Source organism: Camelina sativa, chromosome 14, assembly GCF_000633955.1.
Source record: "Camelina sativa cultivar DH55 chromosome 14, Cs, whole genome shotgun sequence".
Lineage (NCBI taxonomy): Eukaryota > Viridiplantae > Streptophyta > Magnoliopsida > Brassicales > Brassicaceae > Camelina > Camelina sativa.
In genome coordinates, this window is record NC_025698.1 from 6,023,309 (window position 1) to 6,046,252 (window position 22,944).

General features: G+C 37.9%; 6 protein-coding genes and 1 pseudogene across 7 annotated transcripts; 4 read left to right on the plus strand and 3 right to left on the minus strand.

The window, feature by feature from the left end:
* LOC104739929 (DEAD-box ATP-dependent RNA helicase 47, mitochondrial-like) lies at positions 99 to 2,540 on the plus strand. Its single transcript, XM_010460409.2, has 2 exons — positions 99 to 195; positions 742 to 2,540. Exon 2 carries the CDS (start codon positions 807 to 809, stop codon positions 2,460 to 2,462), a length of 1,656 nt encoding a protein of 551 aa, XP_010458711.1. The 5' UTR covers positions 99 to 195; positions 742 to 806; the 3' UTR covers positions 2,463 to 2,540.
* LOC104739930 (pentatricopeptide repeat-containing protein At1g12300, mitochondrial-like) lies at positions 2,988 to 5,108 on the plus strand. Its single transcript, XM_010460410.2, has one exon. It carries the CDS (start codon positions 3,052 to 3,054, stop codon positions 4,951 to 4,953), a length of 1,902 nt encoding a protein of 633 aa, XP_010458712.1. The 5' UTR covers positions 2,988 to 3,051; the 3' UTR covers positions 4,954 to 5,108.
* On the minus strand, positions 5,258 to 7,578 carry LOC104739931 (annotated as a pseudogene).
* On the minus strand, positions 7,711 to 11,086 carry LOC104739932. Of its 2 annotated transcripts, XM_010460411.2 has the most exons (10): positions 10,934 to 11,086; positions 10,224 to 10,351; positions 10,038 to 10,126; positions 9,857 to 9,952; positions 9,695 to 9,789; positions 9,574 to 9,614; positions 9,394 to 9,477; positions 9,147 to 9,250; positions 8,920 to 9,003; positions 7,711 to 8,642 (listed from the first exon to the last, which is right to left on the minus strand). In XM_010460411.2, exons 1-10 carry the CDS (start codon positions 11,004 to 11,006, stop codon positions 8,618 to 8,620), a joined length of 819 nt encoding a protein of 272 aa, XP_010458713.1. In that variant the 5' UTR covers positions 11,007 to 11,086; the 3' UTR covers positions 7,711 to 8,617. The 2 variants fall into 2 exon arrangements, with proteins under 2 accessions (XP_010458713.1, XP_010458714.1); XM_010460412.2 differs by lacking the exon at positions 7,711 to 8,642 and having other exon boundaries at positions 8,912 to 9,003; positions 9,081 to 9,250.
* LOC104739933 lies at positions 11,328 to 15,117 on the minus strand. Its single transcript, XM_010460413.2, has 13 exons — positions 14,679 to 15,117; positions 13,816 to 14,557; positions 13,606 to 13,741; positions 13,394 to 13,514; positions 13,221 to 13,310; positions 12,828 to 13,127; positions 12,563 to 12,742; positions 12,368 to 12,454; positions 12,218 to 12,289; positions 12,043 to 12,135; positions 11,864 to 11,971; positions 11,640 to 11,708; positions 11,328 to 11,536 (listed from the first exon to the last, which is right to left on the minus strand). Exons 1-13 carry the CDS (start codon positions 14,925 to 14,927, stop codon positions 11,462 to 11,464), a joined length of 2,322 nt encoding a protein of 773 aa, XP_010458715.1. The 5' UTR covers positions 14,928 to 15,117; the 3' UTR covers positions 11,328 to 11,461.
* On the plus strand, positions 16,151 to 16,709 carry LOC104739934. Its single transcript, XM_010460414.2, has one exon. The coding sequence runs from the start codon at positions 16,296 to 16,298 to the stop codon at positions 16,521 to 16,523; it is 228 nt and encodes a 75-aa protein (XP_010458716.1). The 5' UTR covers positions 16,151 to 16,295; the 3' UTR covers positions 16,524 to 16,709.
* On the plus strand, positions 19,432 to 19,824 carry LOC104743274. Its single transcript, XM_010464377.1, has one exon. The coding sequence runs from the start codon at positions 19,432 to 19,434 to the stop codon at positions 19,822 to 19,824; it is 393 nt and encodes a 130-aa protein (XP_010462679.1).

A 22,944-nucleotide genomic window follows, 5' to 3' on the forward strand; every position in this document is an offset into this window, starting at 1 on the left:
CAAAATTTTAGCCAGGACCTGAATCTTATAAGGAAACCGAGATTGTTGTACCGGTTTTATCTTCAGACCCGGTTTGTTTTGTCCGGTTTGGTCAAATTAGAGCAGAACCTTTTTATCCAGAAACTGAAGAAGACGCAAGTGTTGTAGTTCAGTTCTCTTCGTATCGTCGTCTCGTCTCATGGAGAGTATTATCAGGTGCCTTTCTTTTTTATCTCCTCATCTATGGCTTTGAGGCGACTATTTGCTTTCCTATTCTCCTATTGCTTTGTCAGCCCTTACTATCTTATCTCTCGTGTTGATATCTATGTTAGCCATTTAGATTCTGGGTTAGAAATTGTGAGTCTCGGTCTTATTTTTAAGAATCTTTTGGACGGAGTGGAGTGGTTTTTTTGTTGTGTAAACTGTCACATGCTGCTAATTTCGCTTGTTAGGTGATGATGCTTTTCATGCCCGCCAAGTGTTCGACGAATTGCCTCATTATTGTATATTTGTATTGTCTGTTGATATCGTTTGGCGTTATGTAAGCTGATTCCTGTTAGATATATATTTCATTTGGTATTCGTATTACTAGATTTGAGAAAATTTCAGTAGTTTTGTCTACTAATTCAACAAAGCTGATGTCTTTTTTACTTCAGCCTTCTCGGTGTATCTGTGAATAGTATGCATGTCTTATTGCTGTCTCATCTGTATTTCACGAATAACTTCATCTGTCTGATGTGAATTCCATGTACTACTTTGCAGGCTGTTCTGAGTAAACCCTGTGATAAAGAGGCTTTCTTTCTTGTTAACAAGGACACACTAGTGACATGGCTGCATCAGCTTCAACCCGTTTCCTTGTTCTGCTCAAAGAGTTTTCAGCCTTCAGAAAGATATCATGGACTTCTGGTGCAACTAATTTCCACCGTCAATCTCGTTTGCTATGCCATGTTGCGAAAGAAGACGGGTCTCTCACTCTTGCAAGCCTTGATTTGGGTAAAAAGCCACGGAAATTTGGGAGAAGTAAGGCGACAAAGCTTGAGGGAAGTTATGTTACTGATATGGGCCAAGGTAAGGTAAGAGCGGTAAAGAACGATAAAATGAAAGTAGTGAGGGAAAAGAAACCAGCTGAGATAGTGTCGCCTTTGTTTTCTGCAAAATCCTTTGAGGAGCTTGGCCTCCCAGATTCATTGTTAGACAGCTTGGAAAGAGAAGGTTTCTCTGTCCCAACAGATGTCCAATCAGCAGCTGTCCCAGCAATTATCAAAGGTCACGATGCAGTGATTCAGTCTTACACAGGATCTGGCAAAACCCTGGCTTATCTACTTCCAATATTATCCGAAATTGGTCCACTAGCAGAAACATCTAGAAGCTCCCAGAGTGAAAGCGAGAAGAGGGCTGAGATTCAGGCGATGATTGTTGCTCCATCAAGAGAACTCGGTATGCAGATAGTTAGAGAGGTGGAGAAACTGCTTGGACCTGTTCACCGAAGAATGGTTCAGCAGTTGGTAGGAGGTGCCAACCGAATGAGGCAAGAAGAGGCCCTTAAGAAAAATAAACCTGCAATTGTTGTTGGCACTCCTGGGAGAATTGCAGAGATAAGCAAATGTGGGAAATTGCACACTCATGGGTGTAGATTCTTGGTGCTAGACGAAGTCGATGAGCTTTTATCGTTTAATTTCCGAGAAGATATCCATCGAATACTAGAACATGTAGGAAAGAGATCTGGGGCTGGTCCTAAAGGGGAAGTCGATGAACGTGCTAACCGGCAGACAATTCTAGTCTCGGCAACAGTGCCATTCTCGGTTATCCGAGCAGCTAAGAGCTGGAGTCACGAGCCGGTTCTTGTCCAAGCCAACAAAGTCACTCCTCTTGATACCGTTCAACCATCTGCACCGGCGATTAGCTTAACTCCCACGACTTCTGAGGCTAATGGCCAGATTCAGACTACTATCCAGAGCTTACCTCCAGCTTTAAAACACTATTACTGCATCTCAAAACATCAACACAAAGTCGACACGTTAAGGAGATGCGTTCACGCCCTCGACGCCCAATCGGTTATAGCCTTCATGAACCACTCGAGGCAGCTCAAAGACGTGGTCTACAAACTAGAAGCTCGTGGTATGAATTCAGCTGAGATGCACGGAGATCTCGGGAAGCTAGGGAGATCAACAGTTCTAAAGAAGTTCAAGAACGGGGAAATTAAGGTACTAGTGACAAATGAGCTCTCTGCTAGGGGTCTTGATGTTGCTGAATGTGACCTGGTGGTGAATCTAGAGCTTCCAACGGATGCGGTTCACTATGCTCATAGAGCTGGGAGAACAGAGAGGCTGGGAAGGAAAGGGACGGTGGTAACAGTGTGTGAGGAATCACAAGTGTTTATAGTGAAGAAGATGGAGAAGCAGCTTGGTTTGCCTTTCTTGTATTGTGAGTTTGTTGATGGAGAGCTTGTTGTCACTGAGGAAGACAAAGCTATTATAAGGTAAAAGATGTAATTCTGCTTTTGTATTATGTAGTTTTCAGATACTTTTATAACTAGTTACAAGTTCAGAATTTTGTCTCTCTCTCTCTTTTTATTTTTAATATCCTATATATATTTGTATCAGTAAGAACATAACGAGTGTTGAAATTTACATTGTGACATAAAAATCTGTTAGGATCCAAGAAAACGTTTGCAACTGTGAGTATGTATCAGCAAATACAGACAGACTTACGTATCAATTGGATTCGGCGAAACAGTTTGATTGAACAATTCTCAGTCCTGCGTTCATTAGTTTCCATTTGATGTCCAAAAAAAATAGTTTCCATATGTTGAAGACTTACTTCTTCAAGTAAACAAATCTTTACACGAATACGATCTCAAACAATACTGTAATATTTCTTTTTTTTTCTTCTGTCGACGATATATAATTTGACAAATTATATTTGCGTGACAGTAAGTAAAATCTCTTCTAAACCAATTCCGGTATAGCTTTGATTGAACCGGGTTTAATCCTTTGTCAACAGATCGTGCGCATTGTCTGTTTGTAGGGTTAGCAAATTACACACAGTGAAAAAGGAACGATTCAGCTTTGGATGATGAAGTTGATGATGATACAGAGATGGAGCTCTACAAAAGCTTCGAAATTTGTTCAGCCTCGCTTCCTGGAGACAGGTACTCTGAGAAATGCTTCACTCCTCCATTGCTCCGAACGAGACTATTCTGGTTTCAGCGATAGGAATCTGTCTTACAGAGAGAGATTGAGAAGTGGGCTTTTAGATATTAAGGAAGAGGATGCTGTTGATCTCTTCCAATCCATGATTAGGTCTCGTCCTCTTCCCACTGTCATTGATTTCAATAGATTGTTTAGTGCCGTTGCCAGAACAAAGCAGTATGATCTCGTTCTAGCTCTCTCCAAGCAGATGGAGCTGATTGGGATTGCGTATGACTTGTACTCTCTCAATATTCTCATCAATTGTTTCTGTCGGCTTGGTAGAGTTTGTTTCGCTTATTCTGTTTTGGGGAAGATCCTGAAACTTGGGTATGAGCCTAGCACTATCACGTTTAACACTCTACTTAATGGGTTATGTCTCGAGGGCCGAGTCTCCCAAGCCGTGGGATTAGTTGATCGAATGGTAGAAATGAGACATACACCCGATCTCATTACCATTAACACTCTGGTTAATGGACTTTGTCTCAATGGTAAAGTGTCTGAAGCTGTGGTTTTGATAGATCGAATGATTGAAAATGGCTGTCAACCCAATGAAGTTACCTTTGGACCGGTTTTAAATGTAATGTGCAAGTCCGGGAAAACTGCCTTGGCAATGGAGTTGCTCAGAAAGATGGAAGAAAGAAAGATCAAGCTTAATGTAGTCCATTACAGTATCATCATCGATGGTCTTTGTAAAGACGAAAACCTCGACGATGCACTCAACCTTTTCAACGAAATGGAAGTGAAAGGTTTTAAAGCAGATGTTATTACCTACACCACTCTCATTAGAGGCTTTTGTAATGATGGTAGATGGGATGATGGTGCGCAGTTGCTCAGGGATATGATCACAAGGAGAATCGCCCCCAACGTTGTCACATTCAACTCTTTGATTGATAGTTTTGTGAAAGAGGGAAAACTTCTAGAGGCCGAAGAACTGTACAAGGAGATGATTCGACGAGGTATATCTCCTACTACTATTACATATACTTCTTTGATAGATGGGTTTTGCAAGGAGAACCGCCTAGACGAGGCAAACCAGATGCTGGATCTGATGGTTAGCAAAGAGTGTGATCCTGATATTGTGACTTATAGTAGTCTCATAAATGGATATTGTAAGGCTGAGCGGGTCGATGATGGTTTTGAATTGTTCCGCAAAATGTCCCTGAGAGGAGTGGTTGCAGATACAATTACTTATAGCACTCTAATCCAAGGGTTTTGTCAATCGGGAAAACTTGAGGTTGCTAAAGAACTCTTCCAAACGATGGTTTCTCGTCGTGTTCCTCCTGATATCGTGACTTATTCTATTTTGCTGGATGGGTTGTGTGACAATGGGGAACTAGAAAAAGCAATGGAAATTTTTGAAAAAATGCAGAAAAGTGAGATGAAGCTTGATATTAGTACGTATAGTATCATTATTCACGGGATGTGCAATGCTAGTAAAGTGGATGATGCTTGGGATTTATTCTGTAGACTCCCTCTCAAAGGAATGCAGCTTGATAATAGGGCATACACCATAATGATTTCAGGATTATGTAAGAAAGGGTCACTCTCTGAAGCAAATAAATTGTTTAGAAAAATGGTAGAGGATGGGCATGCGCCAGACGGTTGTACATACAACACTCTAATCCGAGCACATCTCCTAGTTAGTGATGTAATCAAATCAGCTCAACTAATCGAAGAAATGAAGAGGTGCGGGTTCGCTGCTGATGCTTCGACTATAAAGATGGTTATCGATATGTTATCGGATGGTAGATTGGACAAAAAGTTTTTGGATATGCTTTCTTAGAATTTTAGGTGTTCACATCATATAACTGTCTTGGAGCATTGAAAGATTAAGTTGAGGTAGTCTTTTCTAACAATCCAAGAGTTACATATGACAACATTTGATCAGGTTTGTTTGTTTAGGTTATTTGTGAATGATACTTTTGTTTGTTTTGGAAATTCACAAAGGTGCATTCCGGTGTGTGCTTTCAGGTTTTCCCCTATTATTGAACACATTAAATCCAATGATCGGAAATTGGTTTTGAGAAAAATTGAAAATTCATTAGAATCAACTAATGAACCATTTATATCAACTAATGATACATGTGGAAAATAAAGCACAAGTATATCATATGCATGGTAACTTAAAACAAAGAACGAAGTAACCCCATGGATTGTTGTTTGCCAATTCCACTGATCTCTGCACATCTCATCCACTACATACATCCCCCTTTAAAACCAAATTAAATTGTTTACTAACAATCTAACCCCTAAACCAATCATGTTAACGGTGAAAGCGTTGAACTTACTTCCATCCAAGTTCTTTCTCAGCCTTCTCTGTTGAAGCATAAACTGCTGTTGCATCTCCTGACCTTGTCGGACACAGCTTGATCGGAATTTTCTGCAAACGTTTTGGTTTTACCATTTTATTAAAACAAACCATTACAAAAAAAAAAAAAGTTTACCCTTCTGATTTCCATTTAGCTGTTCTTTTTACCTTGCCCGAAGCTTTTTCAAAAGCTGATACCATTTCTAAACGTTCCTTGTCCAGTCCCTAGATTGTAAGCGGTACAGCCTGATATTACAATAACACATCTCTGAGAAGAATTTATCATACCAAACTAAACTCTATTAACAGTTAACTGTGTGAGAGACTTACCAATCTTTGGATCAGCAAATAGCTTCCTGAGTGCAGCGATATGGCCATCTGCCAAATCCATCACATGGATGTAGTCTCTTACCTGTTTCAACTTTCTAAAATGATAATCCATATCTCATCTTGTTTTTAAAGGCATCCAAAACTTCCTTTTCAATATATCATAAGAAAACTGAACAAGAGATTTGGGGTCTGATTTGTAATTACCGCACTACCATCCTTGGTGGGATAGTCATGTCCGTAGACATTGAGTTCAGGTAGACGTCCAACAGCCACTTGTTGAATGTAAGGCATGAGGTTATTGGGGATGCCCTTTGGATCCTCACCAATTCTGCCACTCTCATGTGCTCCCACAGGATTGAAGTACCTCAGCAGAACAATTCTCCATTCTGGTTCCGCCATGTGAATATCTCTAGCTATTTCTTCAAGAAAGAGCTGCACAAAAGAAAGGTTGAACGTTTAACAATTGAGCACTGTTATCTTTGAAAGGCTTAAGAAAGGATACTTGGCTCAGACAAGTTTTGGAAACATTTCAAGGTATCAATCACAATTGAGCCAACTTTTATAAAGAGTTTCCAAAGGTAGTTTGAGGTTAAAAGCTCGATATACCTTAGTACGACCATAAGGATTCATAGCCTTTAATTCAAAGTCTTCCATGCAAGGAATCTTTTCAGGTTGTCCATAAACAGTGGCAGATGAAGAAAACACCATCTGTATATTCCAACGACACATCAATTTGCATCCCCACCAATTTAAAATCCAACAAGAAAGAACTTGAAAACATTTCTGAAGTTTAAGAATCCTGTCTAACCATTTTGCAGTTGTACTTAGCCATGGTCTCATATAGATTGATTGTTCCGAGCAAGTTATTGTCAAAGTAGCGGCGAGGGTTTCCAACACTCTCACCCACAGCTTTAAGACCCGCAAAATGAATCACAGCATCGAATCTGTTACCTCACAAGAAAACGAAATCAAGCCAAGGGTCAGAGATCCAGAGAAGCTATGAACTCTACTATGCACTTGATATTACTTGTAAACTTTGAAGGTAAGAATCAAACATACCTCTGCTTGGAGAAGAGTTTCTCAATGTCCCCTTTGTTTCTTAGATCACCCTGCAACCAACCAACACCAAAATGTTCAGGCTATAGAGATAAGTTAAAGTTCTTCAAGTTTTATTGTGAACCAAACAGAGATGAAAACACGAGAAACTCAGATTCTTTCTTGTTTACGAATTTGGAAAAGAGAAACGAATCCTCTGTTTCAAAACAGAGAAGACAATCTTATAAAGAAACCAATTTCCATATCCAGAGAGCCGAAAAAAACTGGAAGAACAGACCAAGTTATAAACAAAAACAATCACAGAGCAACAATTTCACTTCACGAAACAAACACCTTCATAGCAAACAGAGTAGACGAAGAAACAGTACATACCAGATTGAACTCGAGCTTCTTGGAGAGATCAGGACCAACAAGCTCCCTAACCCTATCGACAGCTTCGATAACAGAATTATCAAGATTATCGATGATAGAAACCTTAAACCCTTCTTTCAAAAGCTGAACAACGGTATGTGTTCCGATGAATCCAGCACCACCGGTAACAAGAATGTTCTGCTCCACAGAAGAACCCATTTCAAAGACTTCCAAAGATTATCAAAGAAACCCACTTGGCAAAATCGATAAAGGACGAAGCGAAAAGAGTTGGGTAAACCCTTTTGGATAAAGGAAGAAAAGAAAAGAGAAGAGAACACCGAACAGAGCAGAGCAAATGAAGATGAAAAGAGAGAGAGAGAGTTGGGTCCTTATTTAATGATATTTTTGTAGCTTTCTTTACAAGTTGATAAGAACGCACGCAAAGCTAAAAAATAGGAAAAGAAAGATGTTTTTGTTGGTTTTCTATAAAAAGGGCAGTGATGATGATGACAACGATGATGATCCTTCTAAGTTTGTGTGTGTAGACGAGAGATATGATAGCTTTTGTATTCCTCGATTTTCAGTTACGCATTGATCGTGAACCTTTTTTTTTGTTTTTGTCTCTTTTCACAACGGATTTTTTTAATTATTTAAAAAGGAAATAGTAATAAAGATAAGTCCTTTTTTGTTGTAAAATGAATTAACTACCAAATCTACCTATAGGATTATGGCAAAACAGGGAGTAAATTAGTAATTTAGGATAATTTTCTACTGTTTAAGATAAGATAATCTAATTATTCTGTCCTTCTTCGTTAACAATTGTCTAACTAATTACTGATCGATAATGATATAACACGCTAAAAATTGGATAGTAACGTTGTCCAATCAACATTTTTGGTTATTTTTCCTTTGTTAAAGTTGTCCACAACATTTATCTTTAACCATAAATAAGAATGTGACAGAGACAGCAGAGATCTACAGGTAACTTTACGATCAAATTGATGACAGGGATATCTACAACTTAATTATTTTAGGTAACCAATTGGCAATATGGCCATTTGGGTACAGTTGAAGTGTTTCGGTGTTAAGAGTTACCAAATCTACATTTTTTTTAACAAAATATATCTTAATATAGATACTTTTTAGAAAGAAATTCGTAACACGTTAATGCATCAATTTGCAAGTAGGAATGGTAAATTCCTCAAAATTCAAAACACACCATGTAATTTATTTTACAATGATTGACACAAATTGCGGGAAAAATCTCTCTTACGTGAGAAAACATGTGTTGTGTAGATGAGATTTTCGATCCGGATAACATAAGTGAGAACACAAAAACCCCACCTAAGATATGCAAAGCTATTCCACATGGGTTTTGTTAGCATGTCGTTTTTGCTTAAGATCAACGAAACCCGGAACCCATAAGCCTAAACATCAACATAAAGTATACAAGTGTGGTCATTTATTGTGTGCTTAACTGTCAAATTTATCAATCAATCTACCAAACGTTTTCATAATTGAATTTGGTGTGTTACTTCGAGTAATTACTGCAAACATCAAAATTCAAAAGTATTGGTGCCCATCTTTACTGATTAAGTTCAGATACTAAACATCATCTAAACACTTTAACCGGAACAAATGTAAGTAAAGTACTGTTATTCAGATACAGCTAGCAAAAGTAAACAAGTGAGTCGTTATACTTACCTGGTACTGACTCCTATAGCTGTGTTTATTATATAGCCATAGCAAAGGACTACGAAGAGAGTCTTTGAGTGGTACCTTTCGAAACTGTTACAGCCAAGAATAAGATGGATAAGTCTTGAGACGTTATGAAGTTTATATGCAGCCAAGAGTTGTAATCTTACAACTGTTTCTGCAGTCATCATCAGTTGAATTTGGGGGTGAGATAGAACTGGGGATCTTGGAAAAACCTGGTGAGTGTCTCGGCCTTTTCAGAGGAGAGATCTTTGTTTGCTAAAATGTCTTCTTTGGATGCTTTAGCGATTGCTTCGATTGAACCTATAGCTTGGTATAGCTGTAACCAATGGGAACATATGTAAGCACGCAGAATTCATAGTGAAGCGACATGAATCACAAACAAGTTTTAAGTTTGAAATGTATTAATAGTATCAAAACTGCAAGTTTATCACTTGAGCAGCTCATAAGTAAAGACATTACCGTGTTTGCATCATGTTTGTTAATGTTGGGTATTGATGTTACAACTCTGATGAAAATGTCTGTATCCTGCACTGTTCGCTTTCTCTTCACATGAAAGACAAAAGAAAGAAGGAACCTTTTGAGAAGGCCAAACGAAACATTGAAACCGATCTTTAGAGGGAATGATCTTTGACAACCTACCTCAACCTTGAGTTTAGACGCCACCTTCTGCTGCTTACACACTGCAGCTCAAATTTCAATATAATCAAAAAAAAAAACATAGGAGGTTATCCTAACTAACAGTAAACGAAATGAGTCTTACCCCCACGAGAGTGAGCAATCTTAACAATCTTCTCGAATCCCATCTCAGCATCAGTGACTTGTATAAATGCAGGTTTCCCAAACTCCATCTCATATCTATGAAAAGATTTATCGAGCTAAGCAAAATGGAGCGAAGTGAATTAGATGGGTAGAGACCACTCACTCGAAGTAAGATCGCATGAAAGAATCACTCTGCTCTGTAGTTGAAAGTGTGGCAACAACATAAAGTTGCGAAAACTGTCCTTTCAGCCTCTTTACTCTACAAACGGTTTAAGCCAAAGAAATCAGAAGAAAACAAACAGAGAGACATATAGGAGGCAGTAACAGAGAGAGAGCTCATGGACCTGCCGAAGATGGTGGCAACATTGGAACAATCCCACTTTGTCACAAAAACAAAAGCAACAGAAACACCCCCACAGTTGAAGATCAGATCCTATCAATCACAGCAAACAAGAGAATTCTTTAAGCTAATTTTTAGATCCAACACTCCAAAAAAAAAAAATCTAAGCAGAGCGGGGGAGGCACATTACAGGGGAAATGGAGACAAAGTTAAGACGGAAAGAGTTAGAGCGAAGAAACGAAGATACGAAACTGATGAGTGAAGGTTCTTGTTCATCTTTCCACGCCTTGCTCATCATACAAACACCAGCACCATTCCCTGTCATTTTTATAAATCAGAACACCAGAATTGGCAGATATCGTGAATCAAAAATCACGGTAGTAACATGAATTTACGAAACATTAAGACTCATCTATCACCCAAACATGAGGGGATACCTCGCAGTAATCAAAACACACATCACCTACACTAGCGCACTTATCGTATATTAGAAATTCAAGCAGATACAGAGTCTAATCAAAGTTTGATTAAAGTTGATCTGATCCGAATTCGCAAATATTGAAGGAGGCGAGGAGTACTCGTGTTTCTTCTCTCACAAATCAGAACACCATCCATATATTCTATTATACACCAGAATTGGCAGATCTCGTGAATCAATCCAAAAAAATCAAAAATCATAGTAGTAGTAACATGAATTTACGAAACATTAAGACTCATCATCTATCACCCAAACATCAGGGGAAACTGAGCAGATAAAGAGACGAATCAAAGTTTGATTCAAGTTGGATCTGAGCCGAATCGCAAATTTAGAAGGCGATGAGTACTCGTGTCTCCTCTGACACAAATTGACACCTAACAAACCCTAGACTTGGAGAGTCCGGCTCAGGGGAAAGAGTGTACCTAGATTCGCGAGAGATGAAGGAACTTGATGATCTGTTGAGACACTGTAGCTTGATGATCCCGCCGTCGCCATTGACGAAGAACAACCTCAGAGTCAGTCAGAGAGAGAGAGAGAGTTTTTGAAAGACGAAAATATTTTTGGCGGACGACCCAAAAAACAAATCGAAAATTTTGAATGTAATTAGAAAAGGGGAAACAATGTAATACCGGGTTTTGTTTTTGTGTCCCACATCGCTCTGACTTTGGTTTATCCTAAACCGGTTCTGAGTTTATATCTAAATTGATGGTTCACAAGTGTGGTATCTGACTTGAGGTTGAAGAAGAGAAAGAGGAAGAAGACACATAGAGGAGAGGTGATTCTAGCTTTTGTGGGGGTAATTGAGTGTTCACGTCATAAAGCTAAGGAATTGTATTACATTAGATAATCAAATAGTATATTGTTGTACACTTAGCAGCAGTAAGCATTTGAGACAAAAAAAAAAAACAAAAAAAAATGGTGGAATCGTTCATTCCATCCTTAATATTTTCTCATTCTACTCTGTTGGTGCAAGACATGATTGTAGATTTCATCTCTTCTTTGCTCAACGATGCTTCAACAATAATCTGCAATTAAACAAAACAGTCCAAAAAAAAAGACTTTTTAATCATCCAACATTCATAAACAACAAACCATTATTGATTATAATCTTTCTTTGTTTGTTTTTACCTCTTGTACTCTATTTCCAGCTCGAGCAAGCAATTTGTATTGGTTCTCAAACATTGGAGCCATGTACACCTACAAAGAGACACAAACGAAAACATAACCATCAGAGATCTTTGATTCCGGACCAAAACATAGAAACTTTACATTTTTACGCTAAGGAAGTCACAACAGTGCTAAAATCTTGTTTTCGTGTTTAGTATATGCATTTAGGCGATTAAACTGTGTACCTGAAACGTTGGAGCAAGACCTGGGCTCAAAAAGAAACGGCTTTTTGAAACTGATTGGATTCCTTCAACCGCTTCCAGCTCTTTGATCAGAGATTCCACATCAGGCCACTGTAGAAGAAAGTTTTCAAAAACCTCATAATAATGGTTTGATCACAAAAGTCACAAAATTTCTTTAATACCTCAGCGTCGAGCTCAGCTGCTTGTAATCTCCCCCCCAACTGATCATTATCACCAACAACTACAGATTCTAAGGCTTCAGTTAGAGGATCAGGCTGCATAAAGATACATCAAACGGGTTTAGATTATATCAAATGAGTTACCAATTGCTACAAGATCAATTTTTGAGAGTCTCACCGTGATTTCTTTTAACGACAAGAAGATACGTTCAAGAGCAAAATCTAGCTGGTGCACTTTCGCTTCCACAATCTGATAACACCAAAAAGGAAACGTTTTGTCAAACAGTTTTATTACCTTAGCAGTATTTATGATAGTTAGCGATATTACCTGACCAATCTTGAAATACGAAGCAGGGTCTAAAGTTGCATCCCACGAAACTTCGGATTGGTGAACCAATGCAGGTACACCTTCTAGCTGTTTCAACCAGACTTTTTAGTTTTACACAACAAACTGTTTTCTGTTCTTGCAGTTCAATTAGCAAGAAGCTACTACAAAGATTTAATAAACTCTGATATATAGTACCTCACAGAAAATACCAAAATAGGTAATTTTCTTGATGCAGCATTTCACAACATCCCCAACACCAAGCTTAGCCATAAGATTTCGTTTTTTCTCAACTTCCTCTTCATTTTCTCTCGGCCTCATCGAAAATATAAGCTTCCTTGTGTTTCGATTAGCCATAACAACATTCACTTTGATTTTCTGCATTGAGTTAAAAATGTTTAGGGAGGAATAACAAGCATTCCCATGTATGATAATAAAAGTTACAAGACTTTTTTTGTCAAACCTGGCCAACAAAAGATGACAGGAACTTCTGCTTTTCTCTGTCGTATACCATAAGAAGATCCTCCAGCTTCATATCAGGAGAAACTTCTCCATTGATCGTTGTAGCGACTTCAGAATCTAAGCTTGAATTAGGAGATGGAGCTTTACTCGTGACATCTTGACCTCCAATTACTCCAAGGTTTTGTCGATACAATGATGGATCTACACCTTTTCTTCTTAACCATGATTCAAATGCGAGAAATTTCCATTTTGCTGCTAGGTTCCGGTAAGGTAAAAATCCGATCAACGATCCATATGAAACCTGTAAAAAGGGTTTGAAGAGAAAAGAATACAAATTAACAAACAAACAAACAAAAAGGAAATGAAACCAGAAATGAGTACAGATCTTACTTACAGCAAAGCCTCTTGTGCTCGAGCTTATTAGCTCAACATCCGCGCGTAATTCTGTCTTAACTAGAGACTCTGCCTTATTCCAATCATTTTCCTATTAAAATCACACAAAACGAGTTGATGATAGGCCTCTTATCTTATGAACGAATAAATAGTAAAAAAGTGTTAGTTCTGAACCTCCAAGGAAGATCTGGTAGGAGGGCCCTTGAGCTCAACAGAAACTTGACGACCTTCATGGTTCACAATTAACGGTTGTCCACTGTTTGAAACTGATGGCTCCGCAGAAGACGGATCTAATCTATAACAAAAGTAACCAGTCAGTCAAAACTGAAAGAAAGGATAATAAAAGCACGATTCCTCAAAAATCAAGATACAAAACCAAAATTAACCTTTGTGGTTTCCCTTGTAAAGAAGCTTCTACGATGGTTTGAGACATTGGTTTCGAAGGAATTCTCACGAGTAGATCACTGTTAATGGTTTTCTCCTCAGAGGATTCCGAGGACATCTCGCTGTTAAGCTGCATTTCTTGATAAAACAACAAACATATGAATCAGCTCCATGTTAGCCTATTTGTAAAAGGTCTTAGTTGATCTATGTACCAGTTGGAATTAAGTTTTTTTCTGTCTCTGATGATTCCAGAGCTCCGCCTCCACTATCTCCAACTTCCTCTTCTACGTTCTCAGGTGCTTCTGGCTCCTGAATTGAGTTGTTTTCAATCTCTGATGATTCAGCAGCTCCGCTACCTCCAACTTCCTCTTCTAAGTTCACAGGCACGGGCCTCGCTTCAGGCTTCTCCAAAAGAGTATAATCTGAATATGTTCCAGCTTCTTGGTCTCCTTCCTTCATAGTTAACCCATCAGAGAGAAGCTTATCTTCAGCATTTTCGTCTCCCATATCCACGCTCACTGGTTCAGGTTTTCTCAACAGAGTCATGTCACTAAACCTCTCATTCTCCCTCTCATTCCTCATTTTGAGAGTCAGATTCGGTTTCAACCGCAACTTAGACTCCTCATCATCATCATCATTATTAACATAAAAGGAACTCGGTTTTCTCAATATAACATTAGGCAACCTCTGCACCTTAGGAGCAGCAACAGCCTGCAGTGGCTTCTTCAGAACAGGGTTTGGCTTCTTCACCAAAGGCTTTTCGAACTTGACTCCGTCTTTAAGAACAGGCTTTACCAATTTCAATCCATCCAGGGAACTAGATTTCTTCTTCTTCTTATCTTTTGACCAATCCAATGGAATCTCTTCAACTTCAGCAATTTTACCCTTGTTCTTGTAGAAAGACTTCTCAACTTCATTGAAAGTAGCCTCTGGATTCACTTTTCTAGCCACTATCTGTATTAAAATTTCACAATTAACACCAAAATAGAAATCCAAAGCCATAAAAATTTTGAATTTCTCATTTCAAATATACTCAAAGAACCGGTTTTTTTTTTTTTTTAATAAAGAATCTCACCTTAGCCAAAGTCAATTTGGGGTCTTCTCCGAGTAAACGTCCGAATTTGAGCTCCATTTGATCCCATTCGTTGAGCTTAGGCTCTTCCCTTTTCGAAGCCGAAACTAAAAACCTCTTCTGTTCAGCTAATAGAGTATCCCGGTCTCTTCTCACTCTAACCCTAGAAGGAAACAAAGGGAAGTTTCCGGCGAAAGAAGAAACAGTTGCGGCGGAAGCGGAAGCGGAAGAGGATAAGGCGAGAACGTCCATTTCCCGATTAAGCCGAAAGATAATAACTTATCTGAGTGAGAATCATGGGTTCGAACAAAAAATCTCGAATTTTCTCGAGTGAGACAGTGGCTCAAGACTCTGGCTTCTCCACTAACGCTCTGTGTGGAGTAATTAATGGTTACAGACAGAGGAGAAGAAATGGCTATGGCGGATGACGAAGATGGAGCTTCGTTTATCAGTTTAGCTTTGCAATTATATTTCGCTTCCTCGTTAAACCAGTGAGGTTATGACACGTGGTTGATGATGGAGCAACTAGAGAAAAATAGCGATTGCGTTTTTACGTTTTCCCGTTCTTTTGTTTTAAAGATGAACTTCACGTCGTTTTTACTCTCCTTGAACGTCAAACCATTTTCTCACACAGAAGGCGTAAATTCCTTTGAAAACTTAGGGCAAAAGCGTTATTTAACTGACACGTGAAAAAATGAAGAAGGACAAGAAAGAAGTAAAAGAGAGGCGTTACGTTCGGCTCGAACAGCGGTTTTACACTATACACTTGTCGCTCTCTATATGATCATCTTGTGGGTGGGTGTGGCATCTATGGACCATGGTTTTTAAGGCTCGTCGGACAGGTTTTGGATTTTTGACGAATATAAAATTCTGATAACGTTTCTAGTTTCACATGTTTTAGTAAGATTCTCAAGAATCCCAATCACATGTAATATCAAAACGGTGTAATTTTTTTTTTTTTTGTATTTTGTTTGAAGAGAAACGTCATTTTATCGCTTCGCTTTAGCCGTTTTCTTATAATGGGACCTATTGTGATATACTATATGGATTTCTCTTGCTATCAATTATATAGTTTCGTTATTTGTATATATATTTATATTTTATTCGACTCAATATAAGTAGATCATGCGTACACGTGATGTAGTAAAATTTGATTAGTGTATGTATTGAGCCGAAAAAAGATCATCGAAGAATTGGTTTTATCATGTCACACCTTTGAAAAAGGAATCCATGGAATCCATAAAAACTAGGTTCTACTAATTAGTTATCTATTTATATTATTTCACAAAAAGAAAAAAAAAAAGAAAAAAAGAAAAAAAAAACAAAATTAACCAACATTCAACACGAGTACACATCTAGAAAATATCTTTTACGGAAAACATTTAAAATAAATCTGTCTAAAGTTAGTTAATAATATATGTGCCAAAACATGTAACGTAAACGCCCACAGTTTTACCCCCATTTATAAATGTTATAATTTCAACCTCTTCTTCACTTCAACTTACACCTCAACAAACTCCGGATCAAAACACTTGTTTCATAATCATTATAATTAATCCCCTAAAAAACACCCCGCAAAGGTTTTCTTCTACTTCTTCTTGGATCCTTTTATACAAACCAATGGATGTCTTTATATCGGAAGAGTATGTCAACCGCCGGAGAATGGAGAAAAAAGCTGCCTCCGCTTCCGGCAAAAACATGATGTTAGGCTCTGGTTCAAGCAAGAGACCGGATAAGAGAAATAGTAGTAATCCTCGGATGTCGACATCTCGGCCGGATAATGAGTTTCTCGTCACCGGTGGTGCAGGTGTTTATGAGAGTTTTGTGTTCCACTGCTTCTCGCCGTGAAAACCACCAAAGCGTTCGAGATTAAGTGTTCAAAAGCGCATATGCATGGTCAGTTATTAGTTGTAGCTCTTGTATGTCTGGCTTCGGTTTAACAATCTACTTAAATTTAGTATGTTGTTAATTTATAAATTCACAAATCACAACTCTTCGGTAAACATGAAATCTGAATGATGGTGTGATTCACAACTATAGAATAGACAAATTAAAAAAAGGTCAAATAAAAATTCAAATATTTTTTTATCGACATGATTACTTAAATCATCGTATAAAATAGCAGTATGATAATAATAATAATATAAATTGGTACAAACAAACGTTTAGAACTACAAAATTGTACAATTGCTTGCGCAATGAAAAAAAGTTCAAACCAATAAATAGTAATTATGGAATTAAGGAAAAAGGTTAAAAGGAAAAAACTCTGACCCAGTCGAACAAGCTAATGATGACTGTGGCTATTTCGAATAGAACACTCGGTTGTGTTTGGTCTTACTGGTTTGCATTTATTAAACTGATAAGAACAGATACTACACTTGATCTTAGCCAAAAGGCCGAGAAAGGTATGATTAGAACGATCCCTCGTGAGCTGCTTCTATATCCCTCGTGTGAGAGCGAGCGAATCCAGAACTATCGATGTGGGACTTTGGAAAACAACTCAAATTAAGTGTAATCGAGTATTTAAATTTCCGGCCCAAATTTAATTATTGAGAATTAGCCCAGTTACTGAAGCTAAATATAATCAATCACTCAATACTTGAATACGATATAACTAGGTAACAATTCGCACTATGTGCAGGATAAATCAATTTAAAGAAAATTATTATAAGTAAATTTATCATTCGAAAACTAATATTTGTTTGTGTCAAATGTAACTAAAGTTTTTCATTTATTTATTTAAATCTGCGTTTTTGTGTGTAAAAAATACGTTTCACCCGTGAAATATTTAAATGTGAAAAAAAAATATTGATAAAATGTTACTATTTATTGCAACATGTCTTTTGTGTGGTTTAAAAATCAAATTCATATCTCTTATATTTTATTTTGTAATCATAACAATTTTGCATGTTTCTTATGTAACCATAACAACATATACTAAATTACTCGGTAGTTTAATTAATTAATTCTATTATATGTTAGTAACAATCGGATTCTAAACTAATTTTTTTTGAAGATAATCTAATTTATTGATTACATATTTGTGATTAGACTATTTAAATATTTTGAGTTAGTTGGTTTGTTAATATTTTCTATAAATAACGGATTATTACCAAAAAATCATTATGAAAAAATTAATGAAATTTCAAAATCAATGTATTCGTGTAAGAATACATTTCACCCGTGAATTATGTGAACGTGTTAAAGAAAATATTTATAAAATGTTACAATTTATGGAAATATATATTTTTTGTGTGCATTAAAAATCAAATTTTTATATTTTTGGTTAATCGAATAACTATAACAATTTTTCATAATTTAATAATCACTCATTTTAAATATATTATGATTTTTTCGGTACTAAGTTTATTTATAATGATAAGGTTATTGTCACATTCTTTTTTTATAACACATAGATTAATGTACAATTAAAAAGTATATTCCTATTCTGTTATCAATATTTCTATTTTTTAATGAATAATCACACTAAATGTTGAGATTAATTAGTTTACATACTTAGATATATATATAAATAATTACACATCATGATATCCCCTAATTTATTGTCATTTTTAGATTTATTTATGAATATCTATAAATCTATATTTATTGGGAATTAAGTTTCCTTTAATAAGTTGGAGATAATTCAGGAGTAATATATTTCTTTTTATAATCAATTATAATAACTATTGAAAGCTTGTTATTTAAATTATTATGGTAATAATACTAACATAAAAATAAAAAAATTTATATGATTTTGTTAATAATTTATATGCTTAATAAGTTATATGTTCTTTATTTTTATTAACTTTATATATTTTTATAGCCTTTTTAGAATATTTTACTTATATTGATTTTAAGAAATCAATATTTTCTTAAAAATAATATAACTTTGACTTGTATATTTGTAAGTAAATTTTAGTGAAATTTTGACTTAAAATAGTATGTAATTATTTAATTAGTTTTAATATGTGATATTTAAATTTGTGTGAGAATTAATGACATATCTAATTATTATTCNTAACATAAAAATAAAAAAATTTATATGATTTTGTTAATAATTTATATGCTTAATAAGTTATATGTTCTTTATTTTTATTAACTTTATATATTTTTATAGCCTTTTTAGAATATTTTACTTATATTGATTTTAAGAAATCAATATTTTATAAAAATATTGATTTTTTAAAAATAATATAACTTTGACTTGTATATTTGTAAGTAAATTTTAGTGAAATTCTGACTTAAAATAGTATGTAATTATTTAATTAGTTTTAATATGTGATATTTAAAATTGTGTGAGAATTGATGACATATCTAATTATTATTCAGTTAATTGTTTTTTTAAATATAATGGTATGTTAATGTAATTAAGTAGAAAATTTAAGGGTTTTTTGTTAAATGTGTCTCGAGCTTTCTGGCGGCGACACATCAGCTTTTTCAAGAGAATACTTCTCTTTTAATATATAAGAGATTGTATAGTTAGATATTCATAACAAAATACAGTACGTGTTAGCTATTGATCTCTATAGAGAAGGGAAGTGTAACAGAGGTTAAATATGTAATAAGGAATGTATAAAACCCTTATGTACATCACTATATATATTGTAATATCTCCTATCAATAGAATCATCCATTTCCTTACATGGTAGCAGAGCAGTAAAATCCTAGACCTAAATTTTTTTTTTTCTCTCTACTCTCTTCCTCTCGCCGCTTTTCTCCTTCTTAGTGTTCTTCTTTGTTTCTCCTTCTCACCATGGCTGAAACTACCTCTGCTACTATCACCACTGCTTCTGCGGATCAACTTCACCATGTTAACATGGCGAACGTTACCAAACTCACTGCATCAAACTTCTTGATGTGGAGTCGCCAGATCCGTGCCTTGCTCGCCGGATACGGTCTTGCCGGTTACCTTGATGGAACGACAGTGGCTCCTGCTCCCACTGTTCTTCGTGAAGGTCACACCATTCCTAATCCTGCGTATGTTCTTTGGCAACGACAGGATCAACTCATTGTTGCGAGTCTCCTTGGTACAATCTTGGTTGAGATTCAGCCCATCCTCTCTAAGGCGTCAACCACCACACAGATCTGGATTCTTCTTACCTCTACCTATGCGAAACCTACATGGGGACACATCAAACAACTCTAGGAACAGATCAAGCAATGGCGTAAAGGTACTCGATCTGTTGATGAGTATGTTCAAGGTCTTGTCTCTCGTTTTGATCAGCTCGCTACGTTGGGAAAACCGTACGAGCATGAGGAACAAATTGAATACTTACTTGCTGGTCTCCCAGAGGACTATAAGCCCATCGTTGATCAAATAGAGGGACGTGACTCCACCCACAATGCCGGCGCCCCATGAGAAGCTCATTAATTTTGAACTGAAGCTTCAGTCACAAGCATCTAATATATCCGTTGCTCCTGTTACTGCTAATGTTGCTTTCAACAAGTCGTATGGCCACTCCAACAATAACAACAACTACCAGTCCCGCAATCCTCGTAACTCCTCTCGTGGCTCTTCATCCTCTTCGTCCCGTGGTGGTCACGGCAAAGGATATCAGGGGCGGTGTCAGTTGTGTGGCGTTTTTGGTCATAGCGCTCGCCGGTGTTCTCAGCTGTCCACGCCTGCTCGTGGTTTTCAGCCTTCGGGTGGTAACTACTCTTCCTTTCCTGGTTCTTACGGTCAGCCTCAAGCCAATGCTGCTAGCATTCCGTCCTACAACCCGGCTAACTGGGTGATGGATAGTGGGGCTACTCATCACCTCACGTCTGACCTCTCTAATCTATCACTCCATCAGCCATACTCCGGTGGGGAAGAGGTCCAAATTGCGGATGGCTCCGGTTTAAAGATCACTCACACGGGTTCAGCTTTACTCCCTACACCATCTCGTTCTCTTGCTTTAAAAGATGTTCTATATGTTCCTGATCTTTGCAAGAATCTAATTTCGGTGTATCGTTTATGTAATGCTCATAAGGTTTTTGTGGAATTCTATCCTGCATATTTTCAGGTGAGGGATCTAAACACGGGGGTCCGATTACTCCAAGGCCGAACTAGGAACAGATTGTATGAGTGGTCGGTTCATCAAGATACCATCAATATCTTCTCCGCCACTATCTCTCCGAAAACTGATCTCTCTTCATGGCATCTTCGACTTGGGCATCCCTCTTTACAAGTTCTCAAAAATCTTGTTTCTAAGTTTTCATTACCTCTTTCTTCTTCCACTCAAAAACAATTATCTTGTTCAGATTGTCTTCTTAATAAGAGTCACAAGCTCCCTTTCTCAATAAACACAATCGTTTCTACACAACCTCTTGAATATGTTTACACCGACGTTTGGTCCTCACCCATTACTTCTACAGAAAATTTCAAATATTACCTTGTCTTAGTCGATCACTTTACAAGATACACATGGCTATACCCTTTAAAACTCAAATCCCAAGTCAAAGATGTCTTCATTGCCTTTAAGGCTTTGGTCGAGAATCGTTTTCAAACGCGGATACGCACCTTATATTCTGATAATGGTGGAGAATTCATTGCTATGCGGTCGTTCCTGGCCTTACATGGTATCTCTCATTTCACAACGCCACCTCATACCCCTGAGCTCAATGGTCTCTCGGAGAAGAAACATAGACATATTGTCGAAACCGGCTTATCCATGCTCAGTCATGCCTCTGTTCCTCCAAGTTATTGGCCTTATGCGTTTGCCACGGCCGTGTACTTGATTAACCGTATGCCGATGGACGTGCTTGGTGGTGAGTCACCGTATCATAAGCTCTTTCGCACACAACCGAATTATCTCAAACTGAAGGTGTTTGGCTGTCTCTGCTATCCCTGGTTACGCCCGTATCGTCACAACAAACTCAAACCTCGCTCAACTCCATGTGTCTTGTTAGGTTACTCTCTAACACAGAGTGCCTATTTATGCTTCGATCTTGTCAATGGCAGAATGTATACGTCTCGTCATGTTCAGTTTGTTGAAACGAGGTTCCCGTTTGCTGAGCTTCGTGTGCAGAACATCGTCACTCAGCCACCGGTTCAGTCCGTTTCTCATCCATATTCGACATCGATACCGGTCGTGCGTCCATCCTCTCCACCACCGTCGGCCTCATCCCCGGGCCTACATAGCATTCTCCATCCTCCGATCCGTCGTCACCGTCAATGGAGGTATCTCCGGCTTCGTCGTCATCACCTTCCTCTGTTTCTTCGGCTCACGAAAACAGAACGAAGCGGGCTCAAGATAGCTTTTTCTCACAGGCCTCACCAGGCCCATCTACCCAATCTGATTCCACAGGCCTGACTCCAAGCCCATCACATTCAGCCGCTCCACAATCGAGTCCATCACGTAACTCGGGGTTCACATCCTCTGACAGCTCATCCTCCGCAGACTCATCCCCGATAATTGCTCCGACTGTGGCTCCGCCACCTTTACTGCCTGCGCAACCGCCACCACATCAAATGCAGACACGGTCACGCAACAATATACGCAAGCCAAATCCCAAATATGGTCTTAGGTGATAACCACGCCGTGTATTCCAACTACGGTGGCCGAAGCTCTTCGTGATCCGAACTGGAGAGCGGCTATGGTTGAGGAAATTAATGCACAGCTCCGGGAGCACTCGTGGGATCTTACTCCTCCATCCTCGTCTCAGAATGTAATAACCTGTAAGTGGATATTTACGCTTAAATATCATCCGGATGGCTCAATTGCTCGGTATAAAGCTAGATTGGTAGCTCGCGGTTTTAATCAGCAATATGGGGTTGATTACTCCGAAACCTTTAGTCCAGTGATTAAATCGACCACAATTCGACTTGTTCTTGAAATTGCTGTGAAGAAAAACTGGGCGATTCATCAAGTCGATGTCAATAATGCGTTTTTACAGGGTAATCTACAGGAGGAGGTTTATGTCTCTCAACCTCCGGGGTTTGTTGATCGTGACCGTCCTCACCATGTTTGTCGGTTACGCAAGGCTCTCTATGGCTTGAGACAAGCGCCGCGAGCTTGGTATCAAGAGTTGCGTAAATTTTTGCTTGAATCTGGGTACAAGACCTCGGTTGGGGATCACAGCTTGTTTGTTTATAGACAAGGTACTTCGTATGTATATGTACTTGTATATGTTGATGATATCATCATCACGGGTCCTCCTCCACTTGTTCGTGCTTTCAACTCTTCTCTTGCTCGTCGTTTCTCCCTCAAAGACCTCGGTCCCTTGAGTTACTTTCTGGGCATTGAAGCCACACGCACTTCGAATGGTCTTCATCTGATGCAAC